Below are 17289 nucleotides of genomic sequence, written 5' to 3'. Positions count from 1 at the left end.
TTTACAAACTAAATTTCTTCAAATTATATAAACTTTTTTTTTTTTTTTTTGGAGTGAAAATAAAGTAATGAGATAAGGTTTTTGGAAAACTCAGAGTCCCTTTTACCTAATGCTCTCCTTTTATAGGTTTTACGTTCAATGTAGCTGGACAAATAGAATCTAGCTAATATCTTTATATTTGTAATACTCATTAAATAGATTATGTAGTTATTATTCATATAGTAGCTGTATTTGAGTATACTCATTAAATAGATTATGTAATTATTATTCATATAGTAGCTGTATGTGAGTGCAATATATATTTCCATTTCGATAAGGGGAAGAAAATTATCAATTATCTTCGACGAGGGATTTATTCTCATCCTAAAACTATATATGGAAATTTATTAGCTCTTTTAAACTGAATATTTATTAACTCATTATCTATCATATATATATATTTTTATTTAAAAAAATGATAATTACTTATTTAATAAAATGCCCAACTATTCAATTTAAAAATAATTATTAGAATTTAAAGAAGAGTGCAAGGCTTAAAAACAAATTTATCTTATATCCAATCATCTTGTGCCACATCAGTTTGTAAAAATTTTTCTGTAAAATTTGTTTGTAAGCTTAATATTTCTCGAATTTAAAAAGACAGAACAAAATCATCTCTAGTTCATTTGAACCGAATAATATCTAATTAATTATATTACTCAATAATATTCAATTAGTTATGTTAAAAAAGTACTTTTATCTTTTCACTTTTTTAAAAACAAACTTTAATATAATTAACTTGAATATTATCCTTTTAATTTGAAAATTAACCGGAGAATCTTTTTTCACCGAAGACTTGCATAATGAAGATCTTGAGAAGCATATGTCAATGCCTTAGAAATGTGAACCATTGGTCCTTAAGCTGAAAGCAATCTTTCTGGCAGATGGACGCAAACGGTGGCAAGAACATTGACAGTCCAAATTGCCGGCTTTCCTGCTTTGTCGTTGTCGTTGTCCCCTTGATCAACTATATATGTATAAGGTCTACTCCTATTTTCACGTACATCCCCAAGGAGTGTCTCTCCGGCTTCTCCAACCATGATGGGCTTTGAAGCTCTTAGCTTTCGCAAACTCTGTTTGATATCTTTTGCAGCGTTTTTCTTGCTGCCAATAACCATGAATGTCGCAGAATCTTTGTCATCTTGCAGTTCCAACAGTGCAGGCTCTGTGGTTTCCACAATCCCTTTGGTCAGCTTCCTCGAACGTGTCCAAGAAACGGCTCTCAGCACCTTTGGAGATTCACAATTTGACCCAAAACTTTATGTTGATCTGTCACTGAAGTTCGAGTTGTCAAAGACTCAGGAGGCTTTTGATAAGCTTCCGAAGTCTTCAAACGGTTCGGTATCGGTTAAGGAGTTAAATGGGTATATAGAGGAGTACTTCGAGGGTGCAGGGGATGATATGGTGCGCGCTGTGCCAGTGGATTTTTTGCCGGAGCCGGAGGGGTTCTTGCCAAAGGTGAAGAGTAAGGAGGTGAGAGCCTGGGCTCTGGAGGTGCATGCTTTGTGGAAGAATTTGAGCAGGAAAGTCTCTGATGAGGTCGTGAAGCGGCCTGAGTTTCATACTTTGCTTCCTCTGCCCAATCCTGTCATAATTCCTGGGTCACGGTTTAGAGAGGTCTATTACTGGGATTCTTATTGGGTAATTAGGTGAGTTTTCTGTTACATTTTGTATTTTGCTTTCAGGTTTGATCATATATTGTGTATGTTCTTGATTAATGGTGGGGGTCTTGAGTTTTTGCTATGTAAATGATTCAGATTCTAGTGCATGGTAATTATAGAAGTTTCTGCACTTGTTTGAAGCTCATGTTTAATTAAATTCCTAAACAGGGTTTGTAGTATTTGGGTCAGATTCTAATGCATAGCAAGTGTAGGAGTTTAATGCATTTGTTTGAAGCTCATGTGTAATTAAGCTGCTTGAAGTGTTAATGCTGGTCCCATAGTCAGTTGGAAGGAAGAGTTGTTTTATTATTATTTTTTTCTTTGGGGAGGGGGGGCTGAGATTCTGTCCAATTTAGAAACCGCTTGACCTTGTTTTCTTTAGCTGGTTATTTTTTCATTTTCGATTCAATTGTTGGGTCAGAAAGGGGCGATGTGGAGTATCCCTTAATGGGATCAAGATTTATGTGTATTTTTGGTGCAGGGGCTTGCTAGCAAGTAAGATGCATGACACTGCAAAAGCAATTGTGACTAATCTTATCCACTTTATAGAAGAATATGGTCATGTTCTTAATGGTGCAAGGGCTTATTACACTAACAGAAGGTAATTGTTCTTTCATTTTCTGCTTCTGTTGTGTTTGTGTGCTGCTGTATTCCACGTTGCTGATTCTTAATTATCCTCCTCCTGAAAATATGGCATTTTCATTGACTTTTACTAAATATTTTGGTGATTGTCATTGGCTTGTGCTCTTTTACATGATGAGTTCCATTCACAGCCATTATTACGTAAATAGTGGTGCGGTCATATTGTTAATAATGAGGACTTGAATATGCTGCAGGCTATAAGGTCATAAGCCATATAAATTTTTGCAGGCCATTAATATAAAGTTGGAATCTTAAATTTAAATTGTTTTTGCTATCTGTTCATGATATATAAAATGCAGTCTACCACTTGTCTTGAATTGATAGATAGAAGGATGCATATACATTTTCATTCTTTTAAAATGGGCATTAAAGCTTTCAACATGTGTATACAAATTTGTGGCTTAATCATCTAATTCCCAAGTTTTCTTTTTCTCCCCAACATTATGTTGTATAAATCTCACTTATGCAAATTTCTTTTACGTAAGTTCATATGCATTCTAATTTCTCTAGTGGAGTTAAACCAGAAACTTGGGGTTACCTTTTGCAGCCAGCCTCCCCTCCTGAGTTCTATGATTCATGAGATATACAGTAGGACTGGCGATATTGAATTGGTTAAAAAATCTCTCCCTGCACTGATCAAAGAGTATCAATTCTGGAATTCAGGTACAATGAGATATATTTTACTTGGATATTCTGTTGATTGCCTTTGCTTTGTTGCTCGGATTGGAATTATGTTTAAATTTCTTTATTAGCTTTATTTTCCATGGCCTAAACTTTTTAACTTCTTCTTTTTCTGCTGTCAATAGGAATACATAAGGTCACTATTCATGATGTTCATTCTTCCAATCTCACTTTAAATCGGTATTATGCAATGTGGAACAAGCCAAGGCCTGAATCTTCAACCATTGTGTGTTCTTCTCTCCAACTTAAATGCCTTAGCATAAGATATGTTGTATGTATAAATTGTGAAGAATGCGGGAGGAGTAATCTTTAATTGGTTCTTATCTCACAGGACAAGGAATCTGCTTCCAATATCTCAAGTATTTCTGCAAAACAGCATTTCTACCGTGAAGTGGCTTCAACTGCTGAATCTGGCTGGGACTTCAGCACAAGGTGGATGAGGTAATAATTTGCTCTTGAGAATTAGTATGTCTTGCAATCTTCTGTCTAGATGACTATAGCCTTTTCCATATCAATGCTGATAAGAAGTTAAATCTTACATTGTTGTGTTATCCGTAGTTTAAAGAAGTGTATGAAATATGCTTGTTGCAAATTCGCAACTTCTAAACAGTTGAAATTCATGCCAATTTCATATTAGTTTGCATCCAAAACTTTAATATTCTGGGTATCCTAATGACCTTCCAATATGGGGAAATTTTCTCTACTTTTAATATACTGTATAAGCCATTGTAGAGTGGGATGTCCTTCAAGTAGTTGCCTCATATCAAATTAGTTAGTCTATTTGGGAGGTTCTGAAAGCAATGGATAAAGAAAATGGGGTTTATGGGTGAGTGCTTATAAGCATGAATTCTAGCCAGAAATTCTTTATCAATAAAACCGAATGAGCGAAATGCTAAGGATTAATGAGCATGCAAAACGAAGTCTCATGAGCTCAGTTGAAAAGCATGGTCTTTCCAAGTCTTATGTGATTGAAATATTATAACTATTAGGTTCCGCTGCCCAAATTTTGAAATATGTTTAGAGATTCTCAAATTTGAGCTTTTGGATATTTACAAATTGTTTAATGAAATGGTGAGGGTTTAATTTTCTTCTCACAGGAATCCATTGGATTTCACAACATTGGCTACAACATCAATTTTACCTGTTGATTTAAATGCGTTTATACTCAAGGTTTGCCTCAGAACACTTTTAAATAGATTCCTCGAAATTAGTAACCTGTTAACATTACTAGAGTTGTGTTACTTCTTGATTCAGATGGAACTAGACATTGCCTTCTTGGCAAAAGTTACTGGAGATCATAGCACTGCTGAGAACTTCTTCAAGGCTTCTCGAGCCAGACGGAAGGCAATAAAATCTGTTTTCTGGAATGCAAAGATGGGACAATGGCTTGATTACTGGCTCAATGATAGTACATGTGAGGTAGAGTCTCGATACAAAAGTTCGTGGTGTCTTAAGTTTCTGATTCTTCTGCACTTCTCCTAATTCTTCATTTTGATACTTTTAGGAACCTCAAACATGGGAAGCTAGCCACCAGAATCAGAATGTATTTGCTTCAAATTTTGTTCCTTTGTGGATTGAGTCATTCAACTCAGGTTTGTTATTCTTGATGTTCAACTGGAATAGGTTTACAAATGTGCCAAATAGTATGATTGGCTGTTCAAGCGTGGCTAATCAGGCTTGGGTTGCGGACCTGATTGAACTTTTATAATGCAAGCTTGAGCTCCATACAAGCTCAGCTGTCTCAGTCCAAATGGGGGTTCATGTTCATAATTGATAATCTGAATCTTCTTTTTGGAGTTAAGTTTGCTCCTATCTTGGTCTAAATTAGGATGAGCCCATTCATAAGTCTAGAACTCCTGATAAGTTGAAGAAGGTTTTTTTTTTTTTTGAAAGTGACATAATGTCCAACCAAATAAAAGCGCTTTACAAAACCTTTAGATTTCAAGTCACAGTTCTAATTATTAGTGACTTCAACAAACCATGGACGTGGACAACGTATTTTGCTCTAAGTTAATATTGGTATGTGAATTTATGAGTATGTCAGGTTCTGTTATTAGCTGAATAGCACAGATCTCTTTGGTTCATATACAATTGATAGGGCACCATGAATGGATAATTTGAACCCCCTTGGATATAAATATATGTTCATTTCAAACTCTGAATTTCTTGTACTATTTTTTGTTGCACATTGATTAATACTAAGAATCTTTTCTTGTTTACATGTTTGAAGATCCTTCTGTGGTGGAGAAAGTCTTGCGAGGCTTCCAAAGTTCTGGACTGCTTGGTGCTTTTGGGATTGCATCTTCTTTGAAAAATTCAGGACAACAATGGTTAGTGCCATTTTAAAATTCATCCTCACTGAATCTTTATGTGGGAAAAGATTTCTATTCGTTGGAAGTGAAGAGAGAAAATTTAGTAATCAATGACCATATACAACTTGTACAATAGGGACTTTCCAAATGGTTGGGCCCCGCTTCAACACATGATAGTTGAAGGTCTAGCTAGATCTGGATCAAAAGAAGCAAGGTCTTTGGCTGAAGACATTGCTGTGAGGTGGATCAGAACCAACTATGCTGCATATAAGAAAACAGGCACAATGCATGAAAAACATGATGTGACAAAGTGTGGAGAATTTGGAGGTGGTGGTGAATACGTACCCCAGGTATTCATTTTGTTACAAAAGAAATGGTTTATCTCATTTTTCTTCCTTCTGATCTAAATGTTTCTTGGCTATTGTTGCATTGCAGACTGGTTTTGGTTGGTCAAATGGAGTTGTTTTGGCTTTTCTGGAGGAGTTTGGATGGCCTCAAGACCGAACAATTCATTGCTAATGATCTTGGAGCTTGCAATGCATAGACATATTGCTATTTGCCTCACTAGCATATTTTTAATAACAAGGCTATTCCTTGCAGCAAGCTAGCCAGTAAATAAAAAACATGGCAATAAATTACAGTGATTTTATTTCATAATCTTGAATTCAACACATATATGCTAATGAGGAGACAGAATAAAAATCTCAAAACTTACTCATCAATTCCAAATTCCACCCACTACCAATGGAAAAAAAAAATCTCAAAACAATTGATTCAAATCACCATTTTACCAAATGCGTAACTACATTTTAAAAGTTGTGTATCCAAATCTCATGTTTTAAAATTATTATTTTTTAATTGCACATTTTAAGTACAGGTGCGATTTACAGAATCTTCCGACCAATATTGGAGTTGCTCAAGAACCCCAAAAAAAATTTAAAGCTATACCTAAAAATAAAAAAATAAAAAAAATGTAAAAATAATCCCCCAATTGCCAAAATGATGTGTAACATTATTTTTTATATTGAGATTTTTTGCCATTACAATTTCACCAAAAAAAAAAAAAAAAAATCGATTTTGAATCAAATCACAGATTTGTAACCTTTGGGAATGCATTTTTAAAAAAATAGCAATTTAAAATACCAAAATGCGATTTTACCCTTAATTACATTTTTAAAAATCACATATTTTTAAATAGTAATATATAACTATGTAAGGTAAATATACTTTTAAAGGGAAAAATATAAAAAAGCCTTCCAAATTACTAACTTTACCAATTGTTTGCAATAGAGCCCCCTAATGTTTAAAATGTACTAAAGTAGCCTCCCAAACTACCAAATTGTATGAAAAAGGCCACTTATTTTTTTATATTCCTATAATACCCTTATTCTTTTAACAAATAAAATAATAAACAATTTTAAAAAACAAACAAACAATTTTTAAAAAATACAAGAAAACCAATAGGCAAATAAAAACAAAATTTTAACAGAATTTGACTCCAGGCACTAAATTGTTTTTTTTTTTTTTTTTGAAATATCTCAAGAACCGTACCTTTGATTTTACTTTAATACGGCAAAACAATTTGTAATTTAGGCCAACTACAATAACTAATTATTTATTTATTCCAATTTTTCTTTTTTCTTTTTTGTATTTATTCGCCCATTGTTTTTTTTTTTTTTTAATTGTTTGGGTTTTTTTTTTTCCAATTATTTTATTATTTTAGTTGTTAAAAGAATAGGGGTATTATAGGAATATAAAAAATAAGTGGCATTTTTTATACAATTTGAAAGTTTGGGAGGCTACTTTAATACCTTTCGAACATTGGGGGCTCTATTGCAAACGGATGGTAGTTTGGGGGGCCTTTTATATATATATATATATATATTTCCTATTTTTAAATAGTAGTTTTTAGGGGTAACTTCACTTTAGACCTCTGAATTACCACGTGATTTGACAAGCCCCCTGAACTTCAAAACCTCTCAATTTGAACCCATAAACTTTCAAATGCAGTTAATTTGAACTCATCCGTCAGATTTTAAACAATAAAAGTGAGACAATGACGTTTATACCTCTGATTTTTTTATAAAATTTGAAAGCAATTATTTAAAAAAATATATATATTATAAAAAAAAAAATACAAGGTGACCTGCAGTTGGGCCACTTTGTGACCCTTTTTTTTTTTTTTCAATTTTTTCACTTTTTTTTTTTAATAAAAAGAAAATTAAAGGGTAATTTTGTCTTTTTAGGGCTTTTAAAAGCAAAAATTGACGAAGTAAATTGACGAAAATTGAAAGTTGGAATGGAAAGCGATGAGAATTAGGCTCAGGGTAGTAGGCTTAGGGAGGGAATGCAAAGTGAGGACAATGAGACAGGCGTAGTGCTATTTTTATAAGTACGTCTAGTTGCTCTTTTATTGAATTTGCTTTTTTAATTTTTAATAAAATGTTTGTTTAACATTATATTGTCATGTCATCGTTTGGCATGCTTTCTAGTTAGTAGTGATATCTTTTCTTTTTCCCTTCATACTGTGTTGGAATAAAGGCCGGAGGTTGGAGAAACCTAAAAAGGCAGAAACATTTTGGAGGAGTGTTGATCGGCACGTTTTTTTGTTATTAAAATTAGATTTTTTTTTTTAAAAAAAAAAAATTACTATATGACCTTTCATGTGTGAAGAACAAAAGGTAAAATTTTGAAGTAAAGTGAAGCACGTTTAGGATTTTAATTTGATTTGAAAAGTTTATGGACCAAAAATTCAAACGAATGAAAATTAACTAAAACAAACTCAAAATGAGTCAAACGAAAATCCAAGACGTTCTTCACGGAATATTCTATCAGCCTATAAAATTTTAATTCAATTAGAGCATGTTAAGGAGATAAAACTGACCTGGTAAAATGCTAAATATGACAGTCTACCAATCTCCACTATTATTACATCTATCAATCTCATCTACTATTTCATCTATCAATCTTCCTCTACTATCCAATCTACCAATCTAGGCTATGCAAAGTCTAAAAAGAAGACTCAGGATTAGAACTCATTTACCATGTTTTTGTGATCAGAGATTGTGCTAGAGCTTTGCTATGGCGTATGAGTGCTTTTGATTGTGAGGTATTTCATTTCTCTCGATATTATTTTTTCAATTTTGCCCTATTTTTATTTGATGATTTTTTTTTAGTAGAAAAGCAAAGTAGTGATTTTATTTTTATTTTTATTTTTTCAAATTTATAGGTGGCTCTTTTTGCAATTTGAAGTCAAGTTTTTGTTTCTTTTACTCTTCATCCATGATCTTCTATCGATATGAATTTGCTTCCATCGCAACAATAACAATGTGTTGGGAGATAAGGGTAAAATCCCAAAAAATCAAAAGGGTAAAATTGTAATTACAAGACTCCAAAGACAAAAAAATAACCCTGCTAGTATACATATGACAAAAGAAAGGAAGGGCAGAAGCGTAAATCCACACTATCAAATAAAAGTCACTAGGCGCCACATTACTCCTGCTTCTCCTCCAGTCCCGCCATCGTGATTCCGACAACCATCAGCATACCGTGTTTCACAACTCACATCCTTAGTCCCGATGCCCAGTTATAAAGGATTTTATCCACCGCCACAGGCATATCAGCAATATATTTGTCACCACCGCCTGAAAAAAGGGCTTTGTTCTCCAGAAAGAACTCACCAAGAAATTTGCTCTCGTCTTTGAAGTACTCATAATAGAATTGCTGCAGAGAGTCCATCAGCAACATTGCCTTCAAGTAATTTCCACTTTCGTAGATAGAATTTACTTCAAAAAGTTGTTCCATCACATATTGTTGATCCTCCACCACAAATTGTTGTTCTATGACCTAAGAGGAGTTGTTGTGAGGGTGAGGCACCGGTGAAGTGAAGTGAATTTAAGTGAATCGAAGTGAAAGCGAGGGCGAGAGCAAGGGCATGTGTATTCTTTAGGGGGTAATGAAATTATTCAAAATGAATCAAAGATCTTCATAATTATTGTCATTGTTGTTGCTCACATGTGTAATGAAATTATTCGACTACTTGTTAACTCAGGCTTACAGATATTGTGGCATTAATTTTTTTCTCTTGGTTTTAGAAATTCCTTTAATCTAGTATTTAAAAGTGACATGTATTCTTTAGACATGTGAAAAACATTTGTTTTTTTTTTTTTTTTTTTTTAATTCTATAAAGAAAACTTGTGCTTCTCACATACTAAGTGGCACATTGCACTTTTAGTGACTAAATTAGAGGACTTTTTCTACAATTTAGTTTGTAGAAATTTTCCTACTTTAAATAAAAATTAATTTTTTTTATAACTTTATTGGGGAAATTGCCGGTATCTATTTCTATGCATTGAGACCTGGCTTATTTAACTTCCTAAATTAATCCATTGATCTCTTTTATCTAACAAAAAATACACTTTTTTCGTTTAAAGAAATTGTTATAAAGCTTCTTAAAATTAAGTATTCTCTTTTTAGGATTTTATGTCTTCAATTTTTGATTGGTATAAAGTGATGAAGTGATAGTAATTTTCTCTTAAATATCTTCTCCTCTGTGACAACATTCCCTCAAAATTATCAAAAAATTCACAATATCTCCCAAGGCTCACAAAAATACAAAATTGACCTTAAATATTTGTTAATAAGAGTCATAAGACATAAATACCCCTAAAAATTCAAAAAATAATTAATTAATTAAATTTTTTTAACAAAAACATTTTTTTTTATTTTTTTAGATTTCCACTCCCTCTTCATTTTTTTTTAAAAAAATAAATTATTTTAATTTTATTAAGGGTATTTTCTTCATTATGGAGGACACTAACAATTTTTGGTAGTTTGTGGAGACATTGTCGCTATTAAAAGTTTAGGAGGACATTGTCATTAATTCCCTAACTACCGAGCCGTTTTTAAGGTCTCCCTTGAACTTAGAAAATTTGCAATGTGAAGTTCTGATTTATCATCCCTTTCAATCGATCCCTACGGTTTAATTTTTTTATTAACTTAAAGGGGCTAGGCTGGCTAGCATGCAAAATTTCCATTCTATCCCCATGAAAGTTCTAAAAATACAACTAAGTACTTCTGGTAAAAAAATTTGAAAAAAATAAAATTAAAAAAATAAACAACTCATGGTGACGGGCACACAAGACCCACATCAGTGGCCGTAGGTTTTTTTTAAGGAAAAGTCTACATACCTCCTCAAATTATTACTCAATTGACAATGTCCCCCTAAACTTTCAACTGTAACAATGTCCCTCCAAAACTACCAAAACATTGTTAATGTCCCCCCCAAGACTAGCAAAAAGATAAAAATGTTCCTATAAATTTCTCAATAAGACAGAAATACTCCTATAAATTCAAAAAAATAATAATAATTTTTTTTAAAAAAAAAAAAAAGGAAAAATTTTAATTTTAGAGAAATGTTAGAGGTCAATATTTTTCTCATGTTTGACCCATATTTTTCTTATAATCAACCATTAGATTTGTAGAATTATGTGAATCTCACATAAGTCAATGGTGGACCCCACAAATCTAATGGTTGATTGTAAGAAAATATGGGTCAAATATAGAAAACTTATTGACTCCTAGCATTTCTCTTTTAAAAATGATTTAAAAAAAAAAAACGACTTTTTTTAAAAAAAAAAAAAAAATTAAACTGAAATTTTTAAATTTTTTTAAATGGAAATTTTTATTTTTAATTATGTTTTAAAAAACGAAAATTTCAATTTTTAAAACGGGGAAATTTTTTTTTTAAATGAATTTTTTTTAAAAAAAATGGAATTTTTATTATAAAAAATTAGATTATAAAATTACACGAAAATTTTCAATGCTTATTAAAAAAATAATTTTTATTTTTTTTTTATTTTTTATTTTTTTAATTTGGCCACCCCTTAAATTTTATATACATATTTTTAGTTTTATGTTTTTTCTAGAAGTTTTTTTTTTTTTTTTTGTGTTTATTTTACTAAGGATAGTTTTGTCAAGGAGGGGGGGACATTGACAATGTTTTGGTAGTTTGGGGGGATATTGTCACAATTGAAAGTTTGGGGGACATTGTCAATTGGGTGGTAGTTTGAAGGGAGTATGTGGACTTTACTATTTTTTTTATTATCACTTTTTTGAAGAGATATTTCAATTATTTTTGTTTCCTCAGATAAAAATCCTAATGGAAGGGTGTGATTGAAAGGGGCTGATAAATCAAAACTCCGCATTGCAAAATTTTGAAGTTTATAGTTTCCCCTTAAAAAAAATTATACAATCTCTAGTTATTTTTCATCTTCTTGTTATTATCATAGTTGCCAATAGTTTGCTATTTCAAAGTAGCTAAATAGGTGTCTTTGTTTTAGGTTTCCTATTCATTAAAATTGTGTAGATTTTAGGATTTAAGTAGGAGATAAATCTTGGATTAGCTCTAGAAGCATGCAGTACCTAATGAGAGCTTTGATTGCACAATAATGTCCAAAGCTGGTGGTGTTAGTTGCCAAATACTTAATACTTTTATGTCAACATCTTCACTAATGATCTCAGAAAGAGTTAACCATAATTAATTCTATTATTTATTCATAATCCAATCCAATCCCATCTTTATGGTCACAAAACATTTAGCCCTGGCTTTGTGGGTAGTGGGTAGCTATTCATACTCCAATCCATTTCTAAGCCATTGATTAATTAATCATTTTTCTTATGATTGAGACCCTTCTCTTAAAACCCTATTATGTTGCAAGAAAATGCATCGTTAGTTTTATGATACAAAAGCTTTAAAATTCTATTTCTCTTTAATTACTATTACAATTTTGTGGTTAACATAATTAGTGTCATGTAAAAGGTCAAAGCTAGCTATAACACTTTTTTGGTTTTCAAGCAAAATTGGCAGGCGAGGAAAACTAATTGTGACTATTTTACTTGGACTTAACTATAGTAGCACCTACTTGCTGAGAGTCACACATGAAAGGTTTAAACGGTAAGAATCACATACACTACTTCAAGTTCAACTGAACCATAACCTAATCCAGATCCATCAGGGCATCAATAGACATGAAGACCTAACTACTTTAAAGATTTATTTAAGCCATTGAACCACCACGCTAGATGGTCTATAATACCCTTAATTAGCATCACTTTTTTTTTTCTTTTTTTTTTTAATAAGAAAAACATTAACAAATGCAATACAATTATATATTAAGGGAAGAGAGATTGAAATCAAGGAGGTGGAAAGATGATTGATCTCATCAATCCAAAACTAATTTAGAGTAAGAGATTGGAATCCTAAAGCCTAATTTAAGGGAAGGGGGCCACCTCTGCGAGATTCGGGGCTCCCACAGAAAAGAGTGGCAATCATTAAAGAACCCTAAATATTTAAATCACACCCTTCATGTAATGTTTTGGATAATAACAAAATGGGTTTTTATATATACATAGATCTGGAAATCAGCTGGTGGAGAGAGTATGACTAGAAAAAAAGTTTCAATTTGCATATAATTTAGTCTTATGGGATTCTCCCATCTCTCAATGGCTTCTTATTAGTCAAATAGAGTTGGCGAACTAAACACCCAAATGAGAACAAAAGAGAGTGTTTTGATTAAGATAATGGTGTACAAAATCCAAGGTTTGATATGGTGGGGTGTATCATTTGTTGGAGACAAATTAAAATGAGACAACTTTAGGCTACAAGGTATATCTAAGGACGTCTTATTGGACTCCTTCCTAGTTTTAACTTACACTACCAACTTGACTAAATATCCTTAAATAATACTTGGTGTCTGTTTGGCTTAGCGGTTTCAACATATGTGATTTGAAAAAAATAGTGATTTCAAAATACAGTTAATGAAAACGTAATTTTTTAAAAACGCAGTTAACTTAATTGTGCGGTAAAATCATGGTTTCAACCTTTAAAATTGCTGATTTTGAAAAGAGTAATGTTAAAAACTATGTTTTTATCCATAACTAACTATCCCACAATGTTAACATGATCGTCTAAATCAACCTATGGAGCAATTCATTTTGAAAAAAAAATAATAATCAAATAGTTAGTTGAGACTGTCACATCAACATTATGTGATAGTTATAAAATAAAAACATAATTTTTTTACCCGCCGTTAAAAGAATACACTTTTTTATATTTTTAAATCATAATTGTTTCAAAACACACTCTAAAACAAGATACTATGATGCGATTTTGTTTAAAAACATGTGTTTAATTTATAAAATTAAACGCACTCTAAAAGTACTGATCACTACTCTTTGTGCTCAAGTAATTTTTCACTTGGTGGCAACACAAACACATGTAACACGATTAATTGACCATTAGACCTATAAGATTGCAAAATGGATCAAAACAGGTCCCTTCTTGGAACGATTCTTTGATATTATATAATATTATCTAATTTAATAATGATAATGATTGTTTTTAGTAGGCTATATTATAACATAAAGGCAAAAAAATCTTAGCAATTATATACTTTCAACTCTTGGTGTACTGAAAATGCTTCATGTCCCGCACAATTGTCTCACTTTACCGAGCCATGTGTCAGTGGCAAAGTAAAGATTAATGAAGCAAAAGAGTCATTTTTTTTTTTTTGTTTTGAGGTCAAAGGAGCTAAGTAATAAATTTTAATTATTTATTTAATATTTAAACACTCTCTTTCACGTGGGTCTTGAAATATGTAATTGAAATGTGAGATAAATGACTGACACACTATTCGAACTCAACATCTTTACTTTGATATTATATATATTAAATTACCATTTATTCCATATATTTGTGTTGTGCATCACTTATTAAGAAAAAGATTGAACCAACACGTAAGGGGAGTGTTAGAATGCAAATTAACTAATTAAACTAATCTTTTCTTATTAACTTAAACTTTTGGGATAAGTAATTTTTTTATTTGTCCCAAAAACTGCTATTAGACTTTTCTAAAATCGCTATCAGAGTACTGTGTGCCAAAAATCAATTGGGCCGACCATTTATTTGGCTCATTCTCAAATATTATTATTGGATGGAGGTCTTTCTAATGATGCCCTACCGCTCCTCTTGTTTTTTTCTTTCTTTTGTCAAAGAAATTTCACTTGACAAAAAAAACAAAGGATTTTAATCATCCATGCCAGCTACTGCTAGAATTTGGCAAGTTGATTTTAAATAATTTTCTTTTTGCTTGAAGAAAATAATGATGAAAAAGGACTAAAGGTTTCCTTCTTTAGAGAAGCAAAGCAAGAAGATAAACAAATGACAGATATGAAAACAAAAGACTGGCCAGGGAGGTGTCATTGGGAGAGAAGGATAAGAACACTTTTTCGTCCCTGTGGTGAAAGGCAAAAGAACAAAATAGAAGGCCAGAGAGATCGAGAGAGAGAGAGAGAGAGAGAGACGCACAAATTTAGAGGGCCAAGGTTTCTGAAAATTACAGATAAGCTTTAAAGTAATGGCAACCATAAAGCCTTTTTTTTTTTTTTTTTTTTTTTTTTTTTTTTTTTTTCTGTAGGCTGGTGAGGGATGTTGAACTGGGATTGCAGAGTTAGGATCTGTTCAGCTCAAGTTCTTGCCTGGCGGAATCTTTAATTCCCATGTGCTGCTTAATAAAAAGAAACTTCGTGGCATGCATGCAGAATATTGTACTTTAATTTGGATTCATTGAGAGTTCATCTTAATTAATCCAACGTTTTATTAGCACACTTTGTTATAGAGAAATGTAACGTTATAAATCACACTTTTATTTTATCACTATACTATTTTATTGATGTGTTAGTGGTAATTATTTTTTGGAATAAGGTCTGATCGGCACAGTCACATATGCAAAGTAGGATAATAGTGGATAAAAGTGTGGTTTCCAACATTACTCTCACGAGAAACAATCCTATATTTGTCATTTATAACTTAAATTCGGCTATTGAGATGGGTTAATTTACTTTTTTTTTTATTGTTAGTTACCTTAACTGTAAATTCAGCTATGGGGTAGTTTACACGTTGACATGACAGTGTGATATTAGTCAACAAAGAAAAATTTAACGAGTTATTAAGGGGTGACCAAACGACGACTCTAAGGGAGTGGTCGGTCACTCCAGTTGAACTTTAGTTAGTTCCAAGCAAACTTAAATGTAATTGTTAATTAACAATTATATTTTAATCCTTATTATTGTTTCTTCATTAGAAGTGTGATTAATTTCCTTATTTAATTTTGATTTCACCTAGCTCTTGTGTTCAAAAAGCATAAAGACATACCAAAACGCAGGGAAATGTGGCTGCAGCACTAGAGTGTAGAAGTAGGGTTGTGGAGAAACCATCTGATCAAATGGAGGCAATAAAATATGGAGTTGTGGAAGAAGGATTAAGGAATATGATGTCACAGGGCCACCCTAAGTGCTCCAAAAAGCTGAAGATTTTGTGACTTATTTTTTGCCTTAATTTAATTAATTATATCAAACCTTTTGGCTCATAATATATAATGACCCCTAATTTCCCACCTTTTCCCAAACTATTACAGATTACGACAACCAACGTGCTCTATGAAATCATCATATTATTCTCTTCCTAAATTATTTTTTTATATATATGCTTATTAATTATCATCTTTATGGTTCACTTCAGATTTATTATAATGGGGTTTTGTTTGGATTTTTCAAGGATTCTAAGAGTATAAAACATCTTTATTTCGGTTAACCAAGTAATCAAATGAATATCATATATATAATTCATATTAACAAATACTTCCTGTACTTTGCTGAGTTACATAAAGTTTCAGAGACAACGTTTTCACCCTCTTCAGTTAGGGTTAATACTGCTCGCGAATTTAACACGAATTTAACTCGAAATTAATAAATTAAGGTTGAGAAGTCTGACTTATTAAATTAAATAAGTCAAATTAAGATTAACATATATAGTTTTATACTCATACTTCAACATGACCTGAACCCAACTCGCGACATAAGGGCTTAGCAATTTTTGACACGACACTTAAACCCAATACGAATCAAACTCAAAATTAGCTAGTTAGGGTTGATGGTTCTAAGTTCTAACCCGAATTGCCACCCTAGCTTCAGAATATTAAACTGACATTTATTTTAAAAATAGACATGATTCTCGCATTATTTTTACTTTTTACATACTTTACGTAAAGTTTGAGAGATAAAAATGTTTTCCTCTAATTCCTGTTTGTTAGCTTGGACTGATGATAACTTTAGATGTATGAACTTGAGCATCAATTTACATGTTGCCCCCAAAAAGAGAGAAACATCTTTTTCTCGCCTGACAATTTTGCACCCCACAATTTTAAGCAAAAAGAACATCACTCCACATGTCATGGCTATGCTAAAACATTAGGACCCATTATTCATTTAGGTCAAGTATTCCACAGCAACCTTTTAAAAAAACAAAACAAAAAAGTGTAGAGATTGGATTTGGAATTCTTAGAATTTGTAGGGTATTTTATGGAGTATATATATATATATATATTGAAATCTCAGCCATTGCTATCATATTTAATCACTTGCTAATGCTATGATAAATCGTGGGGGTGATAAAAAATAATAAATGCTAATATGAGACAATTTTTAACAAAAAATTTTAAAATAATGACTTAGATTTGAAGAAATCCACTCAGCACAAACATTTTAAGGAATCTTGATAGTATAGGTAAATACCTAAAATCTTTAAATAAAGTTCATATCAGAATAGGATCCACCCCATTTGGTCAAAATTTTGAGGCGTGGTTCCCAAGAGGTAGCTCAATCGGCTGGGGATCACGCCTCATGAAGCGGAGGTCACTAGTTCAAATCCTTCCTCACCCTCTTATGTGGACATGTCAAAAAAAATAAAAATAAAAAATAAAAAAAAATTGTTTTATGAAATATAATGACAGAAATTTCCTCCAAACCGGTATGGAGGAAATATCCTCCAACCCATGTAAAATAATGCCAAGTGTCTATAAACATTTAAAAATCACATTAAATTTAGTCTAAATTAG

General features: G+C 31.9%; 1 protein-coding gene across 1 annotated transcript; it reads left to right on the top strand.

The window, feature by feature from the left end:
- The first annotated feature begins 868 nt into the window (after window positions 1–868).
- LOC132174684 (putative trehalase) lies at window positions 869–5992 on the top strand. Its single transcript, XM_059586324.2, has 11 exons — window positions 869–1688; window positions 2182–2301; window positions 2890–3005; window positions 3149–3249; window positions 3355–3464; window positions 4121–4193; window positions 4278–4442; window positions 4528–4615; window positions 5254–5353; window positions 5472–5685; window positions 5771–5992. Exons 1-11 carry the CDS (start codon window positions 1078–1080, stop codon window positions 5852–5854), a joined length of 1782 nt encoding a protein of 593 aa, XP_059442307.2. The 5' UTR covers window positions 869–1077; the 3' UTR covers window positions 5855–5992.
- Window positions 5993–17289: the final 11297 nt, after the last annotated feature.

This window comes from Corylus avellana, chromosome 3 (genome assembly GCF_965113065.1).
Source record: "Corylus avellana chromosome 3, dhCorAvel1.hap1.2, whole genome shotgun sequence".
NCBI classification, from domain to species: Eukaryota; Viridiplantae; Streptophyta; class Magnoliopsida; order Fagales; family Betulaceae; genus Corylus; species Corylus avellana.
The sequence above is the reverse complement of the archived record's forward strand: the minus strand, read 5'-3'. Positions and strand labels throughout refer to the sequence as shown.